Source organism: Triturus cristatus, chromosome 7 (assembly GCF_964204655.1).
Source record: "Triturus cristatus chromosome 7, aTriCri1.1, whole genome shotgun sequence".
Lineage (NCBI taxonomy): Eukaryota > Metazoa > Chordata > Amphibia > Caudata > Salamandridae > Triturus > Triturus cristatus.
In genome coordinates, this window is record NC_140590.1 from 1,665,427,769 (window position 1) to 1,665,443,258 (window position 15,490).

The window sequence follows — 15,490 nt, forward strand, 5'->3', positions numbered from 1 at the left end:
CGCGACACGAGTTGCAGTGCTGTGGAAGACCCTTTGCAAAGGTTGATTGGTCACCTTTCTGTTACTTATTACTGTATTTGGGTGTAAAACTGGTACTAATGAAGTGAAACTTGGCCTAGGTAGTGTTAACGTGTGTAAAAATTGCAAAACTAATGAGGTAGAACTTTCACAAAATGTGGCACAATATGCCGAATAATGTGCCTTTTCTTGACACATATTTAATCCTGCCACACAATTTGGTCCTCTGACGCATAATTCCAGTGGCCCTGGCTATTACAGGTGACTGGAAGTACGAAACAGAAGAAGGCCAAAGTGGCAGAGTTTTTCCAAGTAAATTACACACAACAGCCATCTTGGAATTGAATGGGCTTCTGCTTGGTAACGAGAAAGGAGCAATTTTGAAACGACTTTTTGTAGCAAGGGGAGCTTATCTGAAAATCAAGAATAAAGTTTAGATACCATGATGGAAATCAACTGAGGGGGCTCTCAATGGCTCAACAAGTTTAATCAATAGGATAATAATAGGATGAGGAAAAAATGATGTAAGTAAACTTTGGAAAATAAAGTATGTAAAAGGAAATTAAAAAAGAAAATCTAAGAATTGGTTTCTAACAACTGGTTAATGCTACCCATCTAGAAAATGTTGATTTTTTTAGGTGACATGTTTGTCATGATTGGTATTCTGTGATTGGGGATGTCTATAAAAACATATACGCCCTGCACAATATTTATTTTTATGTCTCTTTGTCTCTTTCTCTATCTCGCTCCCCCTGACTAACTCATACTCCCTGACATTCACTCCGCCTCAACATTTTGACAAATCAACTGCACCATCTCTCTTTTACACACACAGTGCCGGAGAAATTAGGAATATCTATCACAAAATCGGAGGGGTTTAAGGCCAAAAGGGAGGAGTTGAGGGAGGTTCAGGCTACTAAAACTCCCCACCCATGTAGGAGTAATCCCATTGCTATTCACAAACTACGCTTCTAAAGTTTTTACAGCCTTAAAGGTGATAAAACAGTAGTAAATGTACTCCAGTGCAGCCTTGGAGTATGTCAACTACCAGCTATGGCCTCTCACAGGTACTGCAACATACTCCCATACAAAACAATAAGACAGGGCCTTAAAATAACACGCCATAGGGTATAATGTTAAATAAATATAAAAAAAGAGATAGATAGATAGATAGATAGATAGATAGATAGATAGATAGATAGATAGATAGATAGATAGATAGATAGATAGATAGATAGATAGATAGATAGATAATATTAATTTTAAACATACGTGAATAAACAGTTTTTATTATTTTAATATTTTAAAAGAAACGTAATTTAATAATAAAGTTTAATTAACTTTTTCAACTTTTGGAAAAAAAACATCAGAATGATCAAAATTAATTCAATACAACTTTTAACCAAACTTTAAACATGCTAAATAAAAAATGTATTTTCTTCTTTAAGAAATTACAGTTATAATATATTTAAATTAATGATTTATTACACATTCAATTTAATCAGTTAATGTACTCAAACACTTAAATTTATTAGTTGTATGTTAATAATACACGTTTTACATTATTTTACATTTATATTGTATAATCAAGTCTTTGTCATTTTTTATGGAATAATAAAGTTTAATAATTTTCTCTGAACTTCCCATAGGGAAATTTCAACCACAGTGGTGTTGATCTCCTCCTGCATGTAAAAAGTTACTAGTAGTAGGTTTATACTCATAAATTCAGTCTTAGATGTCTCCACCACTTGAAATGAGGAGGTGGAGACATGCAAGTCTAAGTCTACGTATTTATATATATACACAAAGAAATACAAAATTGTGGAATGGCAGATCTACACCTAGATGCAGTGACGTTGCTTCAGGGGTGGGGGTGTTTGGGATGTTACAACACCCTAATAAATGTATTTTCTGGTGAACAGTTGGGTACAGGTGCTTTCAGTTGGTTATGGGGATTTCACATGGGTTTTTTAATGCATGCCACACTGGAAAAAACACACACACACACTCTCTCTCTCATCTCTCTTTTGAAATTCCTCAAAATGTTGGTTATTTTACAAAATAATGTGTTTTTCTCCCTTAGTACTTGTATCAATCTGCATTCCTCTCCCTTTCCACTGCCCCTTAAGTCTCTTTCGTGCGCCCTGCTTGTCGTATAATATATATTAACTTTGTATGCTAGCATGATTGTTGGGAAATCTGAAGCTCACCCCCACCCAAATTTACTGACAAAGCTACGTCCCTGCCTAGATGCACGAGTAGATTTACACTTGAGACTTTACTCAAATAGATCAAATGACAGCACACTTTATTAATGGTGTTGCCAGAAAATGAATTCCAAGAAGAGTGAGTTTACCACCCACAAAGTTGAGGGACAACTTATTTTAAGAGATGCCTCTCTAGAGCAGTGTTTCCTAAAGTGTGAGTTGTGACCCACTGGTAGGTCCCAAGCGATTTTTAGTAGGTCGCGAAAGTCCAAGCAATAAATAAATTAAACTTCTATATTTATCTTGTCACATTTGCTAAGCCTTCTGACAAACTGCAGCTTATTTTATAACATGGGAATTGGTGTTTAATAAACTCCTCTTCCTTTGCAGTCAGAGAAGGAAAAGTAGAGTGAATTGTGTGACAATCTTGCTAGGGTACAGGGAGTGTGAATGAAACGTCTGTAGGATGTTATTTTTTGTAACACACAACAAAATGTAAAAACCTATAAATGAACTTTACACATTCAGCATTTGGGAAAGCAAAAATGAATCACATTTTTGGGGATTTCTGAAGTGTGATGGAAACAAATATTTAACCCCTTCGCTGCTGCGGACATTCCGCTGCAGCGCTGGGGGGGGCAGGGGGGCAGCGCGGCGGGCCTGTGCTCATGACGGAGCCGCTCCGTCATGAGCCACAGTTGAGCTGTGCTCATGACGGAACGGTTCCGTCATGACTCCGCCCATTTGCGTTGTCGCCCCGCACAGGCGGGGAAACAGCGCCGCGCAGGCGGAGCGGCCGCCGGCAGGATTGTCATGACGGAACCGTTCCGTCATGAGCACACGACAACCGTGGCTCATGACGGAACGGTTCCGTCATGAGCAGGGAAGGGGTTAAATAGGATCAAAACAAATCAAGGCCCTTTACTTGGTGATGCACAAATGATAAATGTTCACTGAAACCCGATTTCCACAAAGTATTATTTGTTTGCAGTATAGTGCTATACGTAATACTGTATGCCTGTGCAAATTTATTGGTCATTTCAATGGAAATGCTCGACTACACGATGCTTTAGTTACATTTAAAAATCTACCACCTCATGTCCATTAATGCTAGGTAGGTCGCGAAAATTGGGTTGTGGTTCTAATGCGCTTGGAAAGCAGTGTTCTAGAGTGTACATTTAAAACAAATCATATTTGTGTTCTAGAATTTCTAGGGTACGGGACAACCTAGGCTTGGTCTAGCTAAGACTATGCCCTGTTTTTACCAATGAATAAACTAAGAGGGCCCTTAACATTTTTCAGAGAGGGCAAAAAGTTTAAGGTGTGGCTGGTAATCTAGGGACTGTTTGATATGCTGCTAATATATTTTATTGCCTCGACCTGTGTTAGTCATAGCACTTTAGAGAGTGAAGGGATCTCCTGCACATGCACATGAAGAGATGTGTTTCTTCTACCAGATTACAGATTATGCCAGAGTGCTGTTGTTGGAGATTAAAGTAGCCCCAGTCTGGATCCTTTCACAGTCCCAACCAAGGATGCAGTGCACAAGTCCTTAGCAGTTAACTAAGCTACAGCCAATATCAAAAGAAGCCTGTGTCCTGTCTTACACCTGGGAGAAAATTCTCTTGCAATGGTAGAAATTCTTCGGTGATCTCAATAGAGCAAATTCATTTCCCAAACTCAAATCATTTTAAAATGCCTTTTATAGTTTATTTCCATCACAAGGGAGACTGAATTGAAATGGACCAGTACTGTACCGGCTTTGCATATTAACATTAATATGGTTCACTATGGACTTAAACACCGCTAAGTTTTTTATATGCAGTATGTTTCCCCACAGCCTAACACTACACCTGCTACACATTTTTTCTATGACTACTTTCGTAAAGGTTTCTCACAACACCGACTGCATCTCTTCACTGCGGCATGTTCTGCTTGAATTTATACCACAACAAAAGTGCCTTGTACCTCTGTCATTGTTCTGTTTGGATTGTCATTGCTGGCATTGCATCTTGCCTATGATATGGTGACTGGTTCACTCACACCATACATGCTGAGCCTCTTACCTACAGTATGGTTCCCCTGGTATCCTGTGAACAGTATCCATGGAGCCCATCCTTCGAGAAACAGGGCGGCTGCTCTTTCTGCCACACGTACATCATGGCATCCCAGACAGATGATGACATCACTCTGGCACCAACAAAGGAAATTAGACGAGTTATTTAGGCACCATGTAGCAAGTAATCAGTATGAAAGTTTGGGTTATTCTATAGATATTTCTGGAGTCAAAGACCAAATAAATACCATACCAATCTTTTTTTGTGTTTTTAGATATCATTGAAATAACATAAATGAAGGTAGTGTGTGCAGAAAATGGGATGCCTAGAAAAACTCATGTGCTTCCTAGATTCATCAGTGGCTTGGACCAAGATACATTAATCTTTTTTTTTGTGGTAGATCTTCATGTAAAACAATGATTATTTTTAGATATTAACATCTTCTTCTGCAGAAGGCCTGCTTTAGAGGCCGTGACATGTTATAATGTAGGCATGCTCTACTCAAGGAGCCACACTCGGAGGAGACATGCTCTGATGTAGGGGGCATAATCCAGTGAAAAATCTTTGCCATAGTGAAGAAGGCATGCTATGATGAATAAGGTGCGCTATGATGGAGAAGGCGTGCTATGATGGAGAAGGTGTCCTATGATGGAGAAGGCGTGCTATGATGGAGAAGGCATGCTATGATGGAGAAGGCGTGCTATGATGGAGAAGGCGTGCTATGATGGAGAAGGCATGCTATGATGGAGAAGGCGTGCTATGATGGAGAACGTGTGCTATGATGGAGAAGGCGTGCTAAGATGGAGAAGGCGTGCTATGATGGAGAAGGCGTGCTATGATGGAGAAGGCGTGCTATGATGGAGAAGGCATGCTATGATGAAGAAGGCATGCTATGATGGAGAAGGCATGCTATGATGGAGAAGGCGTGCTATGATGGAGAAGGCGTGCTATGATGGAGAAGGTGTGCTATGATGGAGAAGGCATGCTATGATGGAGGTGTGCTATGATGGAGAAGGCGTGCTATGATGGAGAAGGCATGCTATGATGGAGAAGGCATGCTATGATGGAGAAGGCATGCTATGATGGAGAAGGCATGCTATGATGGAGAAGGCGTGCTATGATGGAGAAGGCATGCTATGATGAAGAAGGCATGCTATGATGGAGAAGGCATGCTATGATGGAGAAGGCATGCAATGATGGAGGTGTGCTATGATGGAGAAGGTGTGCTATGATAGAGAAGGCGTGCTATGATAGAGAAGGCATGCTATGATAGAGAAGGCATGCTATGATGGAGAAGGCATGCTATGATGGAGAAGGCATGCTATGATGGAGAAGGCATGCTATGATGGAGAAGGTGTGCTATGATGGAGAAGGCGTGCTATGATGAAGAAGGCATGCTATGATGGAGAAGGCATGCTATGATGGAGAAGGCATGCTATGATGGAGAAGGCATTCTATGATGGAGGTGTGCTATGATGGAGAAGGTGTGCTATGATAGAGAAGGCATGCTATGATGGAGAAGGCATGCTATGATGGAGAAGGCATGCTATGATAGAGAAGGTGTGCTATGATGAAGAAGGTATGCTATGATGGAGAAGGTGTACTGTAGAAGAGGATTAATCCCGTAGAGGCGAAAATGTGCTCTACTCACGAAGTCGATGTGCTATAGTGAAGGAAACGTGCACTACTGAAGGAGGAGTGCTCTGGGGGAGGTGGAGTGCTCTGTTGTAGGAGGTGTGCACTGTGGCAAGAGGTGTGCTCTGTGAAGGAGGCCTACAAAGATGGAGGATGCTTTCTCGGGTGTAAGAGTAGTGCATTGGTAGAGGAGGCATAATCTGGTGGAAGACGGGTACAATGGTGGTGGAGAAATCCTCTGATTGGAGAGGCACACTCTGGTAAAGATGCAGTGATCTGGTGAAAGAGGCTGGCACTGGTGGAGGGGCCATACACTGGTAGAGGGGGTCTAGAAAGGTGTAAGAGGCCTACTCGGGTGCAGGAGAAGTGCTCAGATAGATGAGCTCTGCTCTGGTGAAAGATGTCTGCTTTGATACAGGAGGACAGCCCTGCTGGAGAAGGCATGCGTTTAATGAAGGAGGTGTGCACTGGTGGAGAACTGCTCTGGTGAAGGAGAAATATTCTAGCTATGGCGGAGGAATACTCTGGTGCAATAGGTGACCTGGTTGAGAAGGCGTGCACTGGTGGGGGAGGCATGCACTGTTGGGGGAGGCATGCACTGTTGGGGGAGGCATGCACTGTTGGGAGAGGCATGCACTGGTGGGAGAGGCATGCACTGGTGGGGGAGGCATGCACTGGTGGGGGAGGCATGCACTGGTGGGGGAGGCATGCACTGGTGGGGGAGGCATGCACTGGTGGGGGAGGCATGCACTGGTGGGGGAGGCATGCACTGGTGTGGGAGGCATGCACTGGTGTGGGAGGCATGCACTGGTGGGGAGGCATGCACTGGTGGGGAGGCATGCACTGGTGGGGAGGCATGCACTGGTGGGGAGGCATGCACTGGTGAGATATGCATGCACTGGTGGGGAGGCATGCACTGGTGGGGAGGCATGCTCTGGTGAGAGAGGCATGCACTGGTGAGAGGCATGCACTGGTGAGAGGCATGCACTGGTGAGATATGCATGCACTGGTGGGGGAGGCATGCACTGGTGGGGGAGGCAAGCAATGTTGGGGGAGGCATGCACTGGAGGAGGAGGTGTACATTGCTGCAGGAGGACGGCCCTGGTGGAAGAGCCATGTAGTGGTGAGGGAAATCTGCTCAGGTGCAGGTGGCGTGCTCTGGTGGAGGAGGTTTGTTCCGTTGGAAGACGTGGTGGGAGAAGAGGCATGCTCAGGTGCAGGAGACGTGCTCTGGTGGAGGAGGTTTGTTCTGAAGGAAGACGCGGTGGGAGAAGAGGCATGCTCAGGTGCAGGAGACGTGCTCTGGTGGAGGAGGTTTGTTCTGGAGGAAGATGCGGTGGGGAGGAGGCATGCCAGGTGCAGGAGACGTGCTCTGGTGGAGGAGGTATGTTGTGGTGGAAGAAGAGGTGGTGGAGGAGGCATGCACGAGTGAGGGCTCTGTGCCCTTGTAGAGGAGTTACACAAGTGATTAAGCTGGTCTGCTTTGGTGAAGATGCTGTGCTTGAGTTGTGGTGGCCTGGTCTTCTGGAGAAGACATGCTGTGGTACAGGAGGTGTTCCCTGGTGGTGGTAACGTAACTGGGTGATGCGTAGACTGCTTGAAGAGGTGTGCCCAGATGAAAGAGGTCTGCTCTGGTAGAAAAGGCATGCACTGTTAAAGTTGGGTGGCATTGGTGGAGGTGTTCCGCAAAGGTGAATGAGGCTTGCTCAGGTGCAGGAGGAGCGCACCGGCAGGCGGTAGATCTGCTTTGATAGAGAAGGACTGCTCTGATGGATGAGGCATGCTTTGGTGGCATCAGTATGCACTGGCGGAGGAGGTCTGATCTAGTGAATGAGGTGTATTCTTTTTTTTATTTAAATATTTTATTGGCACATAACATCGCATACCATTCCCTCAGATATACTATCCACTGTCATCAAATAGGAGGGCTTCCTCTTTCCAGTCAGCTCCTGATCCCACAAATCTGAACACTCTACCCCTCCTGCCTCTGCTGGTCATCTTCTTCTTCCCAACTTCCCACCCAAAGTAACTCAGGATTCTCCACTGCCTCCGGATCAACAGAGCCCTCGTCCAAGCCATAGTACATTCGCCATTTCCTACGTATCTTATTAATTTCCTGGGACATCCTCTCCCATCGTAGACCACTCTTTCAGCTTCCATACACATATTCATTCCCAGCTTCCATTTGTTGATTGTAGGAACCTGTTGCTTGCCACACATTTACACTATGTCCCTCTTTGGTTTGTACAGAGAAGGGGTACCCCTAATACTTTGGTTTGTACAGAGAAGGGGTACCCCTAATATAGTTTCCTATATCAGGGTCTACATAGCATATGTGAAAAAATATATAGGAAACACAATCAATGGTGGATTGTAATTAAGTAACTAACCAAACAATTTGTCAATAGATATTTATTGATTTTTAACTTTATTCATTTTTTTGAAAAAAGTTTTATCCTCTTGCTTTTTTAAAATCCATAAACAAGGACATTCATATATCTCATGGCTAAGAATGTAATCCAATGTAGTCCTGGACTACATTGGATTACATTCTTAGCCATGAGATATATGAATGTCCTTATTTATGTTTATGCATTTTTCAAAAATTAGCAGAAAAAACTAATTCTGTCTAAAATGATACCATGTATATAGAGGATTGAATACATTATACTCATTCGGACGACCTAAAGGCAACGGTGACACTATATATTGTTATCAATTGATACTATTGTAAAGAAATGAGGATTATTAGACAAATCAATGCTATAGGTATGATATGTAGAAAATGCATAGAACTGTTTTAATATTTATGTGATTAATGTTTTTCGATAAAATGAATGAAAAAGCAAGAGGATAAAACTTTTTTACTAAAAAATGAATAAAGTTAAAAATCAATAAATATCTATTGACAAACTTATTGGTTAGTTACTTAATTACAGTCCACCTTTGATTGTGTTTCCTATATATTTTTTCACATACACTATGTCCCTCTTTGCCTCTATAAACCCTAACATGCAACAGCTCAATGTAGTTCCAGGTATATCAGCATTGCTGGGGATTCCCAGTATCACCAGTTGGGGGTTTCCCGGGGATCTCCGCCTCCCATATCATTTTTAATTCTTGGAGGATCATCCCCCGATACCCTGTAAGTTTGGTGCATCTCCAGAGAGTTTGTAGGAATGTGCCCGCCACATGGTGCATCGTATGCAATTGGGGTTCTCAGCGTGTCCAATTTAATAAAGTTTACTCCTGTTATCATAGTTTCAATGGAGTATTTTCAGCTGTATCAGCCTCAGCTTCACTTTAATTGACACTTCCCTCGGGTGCATCAGAGCTGCCTCCCAGTCTATATCTTCCAGAGTGGCACCTCTCGCTCCCATCTGGCCTTTAGAGCTTAAAGGTTGAATGAGGTGTATTCTTTCCTATGGAGGTCTGCCGATGATGGTATGCTCTGGCCGAGGTGGTGTGCTCTCATGGAAAAGGTGAACATTGGTGGAGGAGTGTTCACTGATGGAGGACTCCTCCTCTGGTGAAGGAGGTATGTTCTAACTGTGGAGGTCTGCTCTGGTGGAGGAGGTGTGCTTTGGTAGGTGCGGCATGCACTGGTGCAGGACGACTGCACCGGGAAAGAAAACATGCACTGATAGAGGCGGAATGCACTGGTGGTGAAGGCGTACATACACTGTTGGAGTGGGTCTGCTGTGGTGAAGCACCTGTCTTCTAGGTTTGATGATCTGCTCTGATGGAGGACATGTGATCTGGTAGAGGAAACATACTCGTGGATGAAGGGTACATTGGTGGGAGAGGCACATATTGCTAGAAAGGTGTAATCAAACAGAAGATTTCTATTCTGTATCATTAAAACCATAAATAAAGATTTAAAAAAAAAAAAAAAAGATTTCTGCTCTGGTGGAAGCAGCATGCACTGGTGAAGGAGGTCTACAAAGGTGGAAGAGGCCTGCAGTGGCAGAGGAGGCCTGCTTTGGTACAGGAGGGCTGATCTCTGGAGGAGGCTTGATCTGCTAGAGTAGGCGTGATTTGCTAGAGGAGGGCTGATCTGCTGGATGAGGCATGCTTTGATAGAGGAGGGCTGATCTGATGGAGGAGGCATGCTTTGATAGAGGAGGGCTGATCTCTGGAGGAGGCCTGCTTTGATGGTGGAGGATTGCTGATCTGCTGGAGGAGGGCTGATCTGCTGGAGGAGGTATGCTTTGATGGAGGAGGGCTGATCTGCTGGAGGAGGCATGCTTTGATGGAGGAGGGCTGATCTGCTGGAGGAGGCGTGCTTTCATGGAGGAGGGCTGATCTGCTCGAAGAGGCATGCTTTCATGGAGGAGGGCTGATCTGCTGGAGGAGGGCTGATCTGCTGGAGGAGGCATGCTTTGATGGAGGAGGGCTGATCTGCTGGAGGAGGCATGCTTTGATGGAGGAGGGCTGATCTGCTGGAGGAGGCGTGCTTTCATGGAGGAGGGCTGATCTGCTCGAAGAGGCATGCTTTCATGGAGGAGGGCTGATCTGCTGGAGGAGGGCTGATCTGCTGGAGGAGGCATGCTTTGGTGGAGGAGGGCTGATTGGCTGGAGGAGGCATGCTTTGATAGAGGAAGGCTGATCTGCTTGAGGAGGCATGCTTTGGTGGAGGAGGGCTGATCTGCTCGAAGAGGCATGCTTTGGTGGAGGAGGGCTGATCTGCTGGAGGAGGCATGCTTTGGTGGAGGAGGGCTGATCTGCTGGAGGAGGCATGCTTTGATAGAGGAGGGCTGTTCTCTGGAGGAGGCATGCTTTGGTGGAGGAGGGCTGATCTGCTGGAGGAGGTATGCTTTGATGGAGGAGGGCTGATCTTCTGGAGGAGGCATGCTTTGATGGAGGAGGGCTGATCTGCTGGAGGAGGGCTGATCTGCTGGAAGAGGTATGCTTTGATGGAGGAGGGCTGATCTGCTGGAGGAGGCATGCTTTGGTGGAGGAGGGCTGATCTGCTGGAGGAGGTATGCTTTGATGGAGGAGGGCTGATCTCTGGAGGAGGCATGCTTTCATGGAGGAGGGCTGATCTGCTGGAGGAGGTATGCTTTGATAGAGGAGGGCTGATCTGCTGTAAGAGGCATGCTTTGATGGAGGAGGGCTGATCTCTGGAGGAGGCATGCTTTGGTGGAGGAGGGCTGATCTGCTGGAGGAGGCATGCTTTGATAGAGGAGGGCTGATCTCTAGAGGAGGCATGCTTTGGTGGAGAAGGGCTGATCTGCTGGAGGAGGCATGCTTTGATAGAGGAGGGCTGATCTGCTGGAGAAGGCATGCTTTGATAGAGGAAGGCTGATCTGCTCGAGGAGGCATGCTTTGGCGGAGGAGGGCTGATCTGCTGGAGGAGGCATGCAGTAGTGGAGGAGGGCTGATCTGCTGGAGGAGGTATACTTTGATAGAGGAAGGCTGATCTGCTGGAGGAGGGCTGATTGGCTGGAGGAGGCATGCTTTGGTGGAGGAGGGCTGATCTGCTCGAGGAGGCATGCTTTGATGGAGGAGGGCTGATCTCTGGAGGAGGCATGCTTTCATGGAGGAGGGCTGATCTGCTGGAGGAGGTATGCTTTGATGGAGGAGGGCTGATCTGCTCGAAGAGGCATGCTTTGGTGGAGGAGGGCTGATCTGCTGGAGGAGGCATGCTTTGATGGAGGAGGGCTGATCTGCTGGAGGAGGGCTGATCTGCTGGAAGAGGTATGCTTTGATGGAGGAGGGCTGATCTGCTGGAGGAGGCATGCTTTGATAGAGGAGGGCTGATCTGCTGGAAGAGGCATGCTTTGATGGAGGAGGGCTGATCTCTGGAGGAGGCATGCTTTGGTGGAGGAGGGCTGATCTGCTGGAGGAGGCATGCTTTGATAGAGGAGGGCTGATCTCTGGAGGAGGCATGCTTTGGTGGAGGAGGGCTGATCTGCTGGAGGCGGCATGCTTTGATAGAGGAGGGCTGATCTGCTGGAGAAGGCATGCTTTGATAGAGGAAGGCTGATCTGCTCGAGGAGGCATGCTTTGGTGGAGGAGGGCTGATCTCTGGAGGAGGCATGCTGTAGTGGAGGAGGGCTGATCTTCTGGAGGAGGTATACTTTGATAGAGGAGGGCTGATCTGCTGGAGGAGGGCTGATTGGCTGGAGGAGGCATGCTTTGGTGGAGGAGGGCTGATCTGCTCGAGGAGGCCTGCTTTGGTGGAGGAGGGCTGATCTGCTCGAGGAGGCATGCTTTGGTGGAGGAGGACTGATCTGCTGGAGGAGGCATGCTTTGATGGAGGAGGGCTGATCTGCTGGAGGAGGCATGCTTTGATGGAGGAGGGCTGATCTGCTCGAAGAAGCATGCTTTGATGGAGGAGGGCTGATCTGCTGGAGGAGGCATGCTTTCATGGAGGAGGGCTGATCTGCTGGAGGAGGCATGCTTTGATGGAGGAGGGCTGATCTGCTGGAGGAGGCATGCTTTGATAGAGGAGGGCTGATCTGCTGGAAGAGGCATGCTTTGATGGAGGAGGGCTGATCTCTGGAGGAGGCATGCTTTGGTGGAGGAGGGCTGATCTGCTGGAGGAGGCATGCTTTGATAGAGGAGGGCTGATCTCTGGAGGAGGCATGCTTTGGTGGAGGAGGGCTGATCTGCTGGAGGAGGCATGCTTTGATAGAGGAGGGCTGATCTGCTGGAGAAGGCATGCTTTGATAGAGGAAGGCTGATCTGCTCGAGGAGGCATGCTTTGGTGGAGGAGGGCTGATCTCTGGAGGAGGCATGCTGTAGTGGAGGAGGGCTGATCTTCTGGAGGAGGTATACTTTGATAGAGGAGGGCTGATCTGCTGGAGGAGGGCTGATTGGCTGGAGGAGGCATGCTTTGGTGGAGGAGGGCTGATCTGCTCGAGGAGGCCTGCTTTGGTGGAGGAGGGCTGATCTGCTCGAGGAGGCATGCTTTGGTGGAGGAGGACTGATCTGCTGGAGGAGGGCTGATCTGCTGGAAGAGGTATGGTTTGATGGAGGAGGGCTGATCTGCTGGAGGAGGCATGCTTTGATGGAGGAGGGCTGATCTGCTGGAGGAGGCATGCTTTGATGGAGGAGGGCTGATCTGCTCGAAGAAGCATGCTTTGATGGAGGAGGGCTGATCTGCTGGAGGAGGCATGCTTTCATGGAGGAGGGCTGATCTGCTGGAGGAGGCATGCTTTGATGGAGGAGGGCTGATCTGCTGGAGGAGGCATGCTTTGATAGAGGAGGGCTGATCTCTGGAGGAGGCATGCTTTGGTGGAGGAGGGCTGATCTGCTGGAGGAGGCATGCTTTGGTGGAGGAGGGCTGATTGGCTGGAGGAGGCATGCTTTGATAGAGGAAGGCTGATCTGCTCGAGGAGGCATGCTTTGGTGGAGGAGGGCTGATCTGCTCGAGGAGGCATGCTGTAGTGGAGGAGGGCTGATCTGCTGGAGGAGGGCTGATCTGCTGGAGGAGGCATGCTTTGGTGGGGGAGGGCTGATTGGCTGGAGGAGGCATGCTTTGATAGAGGAAGGCTGATCTGCTCGAGGAGGCATGCTTTGATAGAGGAGGGCTGATCTGCTCGAGGAGGCATGCTTTGGTGGAGGAGGGCTGATCTGCTCGAAGAGGCATGCTTTGGTGGAGGAGGGCTGATCTGCTGGAGGAGGCATGCTTTGATAGAGGAGGGCTGATCTGCTGGAAGAGGCATGCTTTGATGGAGGAGGGATGATCTCTGGAGGAGGCATGCTTTGGTGGAGGAGGGCTGATCTGCTGGAGGAGGCATGCTTTGATAGAGGAGGGCTGATCTCTGGAGGAGGTATACATTGATAGAGGAAGGCTGATCTGCTCGAGGAGGCCTGCTTTGGTGGAGGAGGGCTGATCTGATGGAGGAGGCCTGCTTTGATGGAGGAGGGCTGATCTGCTGGAGGAGGCATGCTTTGATTGAGGAGGGCTGATCTGCTGGAGGAGGCATGCTTTGATAGAGGAGGGCTGATCTGCTGGAGGAGGCCTGCTTGGGTGGAGGAGGGCTGATCTCTGGAGGAGGCATGCTTTGATAGAGCAGGGCTGATCTCTGGAGGAGGCCTGCTTTGGTGGAGTTGGCGTGTACTAGTGAAGGAGGTCTGACACAGTGAAGGAGGTGTATTCCAGCTGGGGCGGTCTGCTCTGGTGGAGGCGGCATAAACTGGTGGAAGAGACATGCACTGGTGAAGGAGGTGTGCTCTGGTGGTAAAGGAGGTCTGATCTATGGTAGTGCGCTCCTGTGCAGCAGTTCACTGGTGGAGAAAGACTGCTCTGGTGGTTATAACTGCAACCAGAACACTTAACCTGTAGTCCTGACTTCTTTGTTTTACTATGTAGTGTTCTCTTTGGCAAATCACTGTGAACCTTCTGTATCTTAGCTGTGATGCTGATTATATCTAGGTTCTTTTACACCTCGCTGGAGAATGTGGGTCGAAAAGTAAACGCCCCAAGAAAAATCTAGCAGCCGTCAATGATCGGATGGATTTACATATATCTAATCTTCATAGACAGAACCAAAGTGCTCATCGTCAGTGGCAGCACTGAGTGCTGGAATTCCACCTTTTTGTCAGAGGTAATCACGGTTACGAATTAGGGTAAAAGATTCATAGAGATTTAAGTTTACTTGAACCCAATCTAAATTGAGTGCTCTGGTCAGATAATGTTCCAGTTTTCCCTGAATTTAGGGGAAAACCCTAATATTTGCCACCGCTTGCGGGAAAGTTCTTGGCAAATAACATTCCTTCTATAGTGCAGCATCTGGACTTAAACCTTGGCCTTCACGCAAGTCTCGAGCAACAGCCACTACTGTCGCAATCAACAGCGCAAGATGAGCCTACGGTGACTTGTGTTCAACAAAATAAAAACATGAGCAGGAGTTCTTGGAAACCTGCTAATCTCTGCTATAGTGAACATATAAAACTTAAATGGAACCTACTAGTGGTCTTTAGGTTAGACAAAACTAGTGGGACTTGCTTTGCAAGCAATACTCAGAGACAGCCCAGTTCCTAAATGTTCTCATCTACACCGTGAATGGATTCCTAAAGCAGGAAACTTTATAAACCTAACAGTGCATGGCAAAGCCGCCTGGCAAAGATACAATGCAATGAGCAGCTCTTTACACGTGCTAGCACCACTAACTTCAAATGAGTCAGAAAGGATTGCATTACCTAGATAATCCCAGTGTGAATCGTACCTAAGACTTTGAGGGAGGAATTGAGTAGAAGTTTGCTTCTGGAGTCTTTACACTCCAAGGGCGTTCAGTTTTTACATCTTGAAATGAGGGATGGCAAGCCCTGACACGACTTTCACATATCAAAATTGCAGATAGCCAAAGCCAGTTTATCAATGATGCAGATTAGTTACACCAGAATGTTCTCCTCACTGCCTTCTGACAGGGAAAGATTATCATCTGCACAGTTCTTAATTTGTGCCAGTGCTTAGTACCAGGGGTCATGTTCAAGAACAAGAACTTATTTTTTATCATCAGAGAAAGAGTGAGCAAGGCGAAAAAGGGAGCACTAAGGAGGAAGAGAAAGATATGAAAGTGACAAGGGAGAAACCAGGCATAAAAAAGAATCTCCATCAGT

The 15,490-nt window shown here is 46.9% G+C and overlaps 1 protein-coding gene across 1 annotated transcript in view; it reads right to left on the reverse strand.

The window, feature by feature from the left end:
• The window catches only part of LOC146812666 (uncharacterized), a 41,497-nt gene that overhangs the window by 12,544 nt on the left and 13,463 nt on the right, over nucleotides 1-15,490 (reverse strand). Inside the window, exon 3 of the mRNA XM_085619774.1 lies at nucleotides 4,292-4,415. Within this exon, the coding sequence (XP_085475900.1) occupies nucleotides 4,292-4,415 (124 nt within the window). The remainder of the gene's footprint in view (nucleotides 1-4,291; nucleotides 4,416-15,490) is intronic.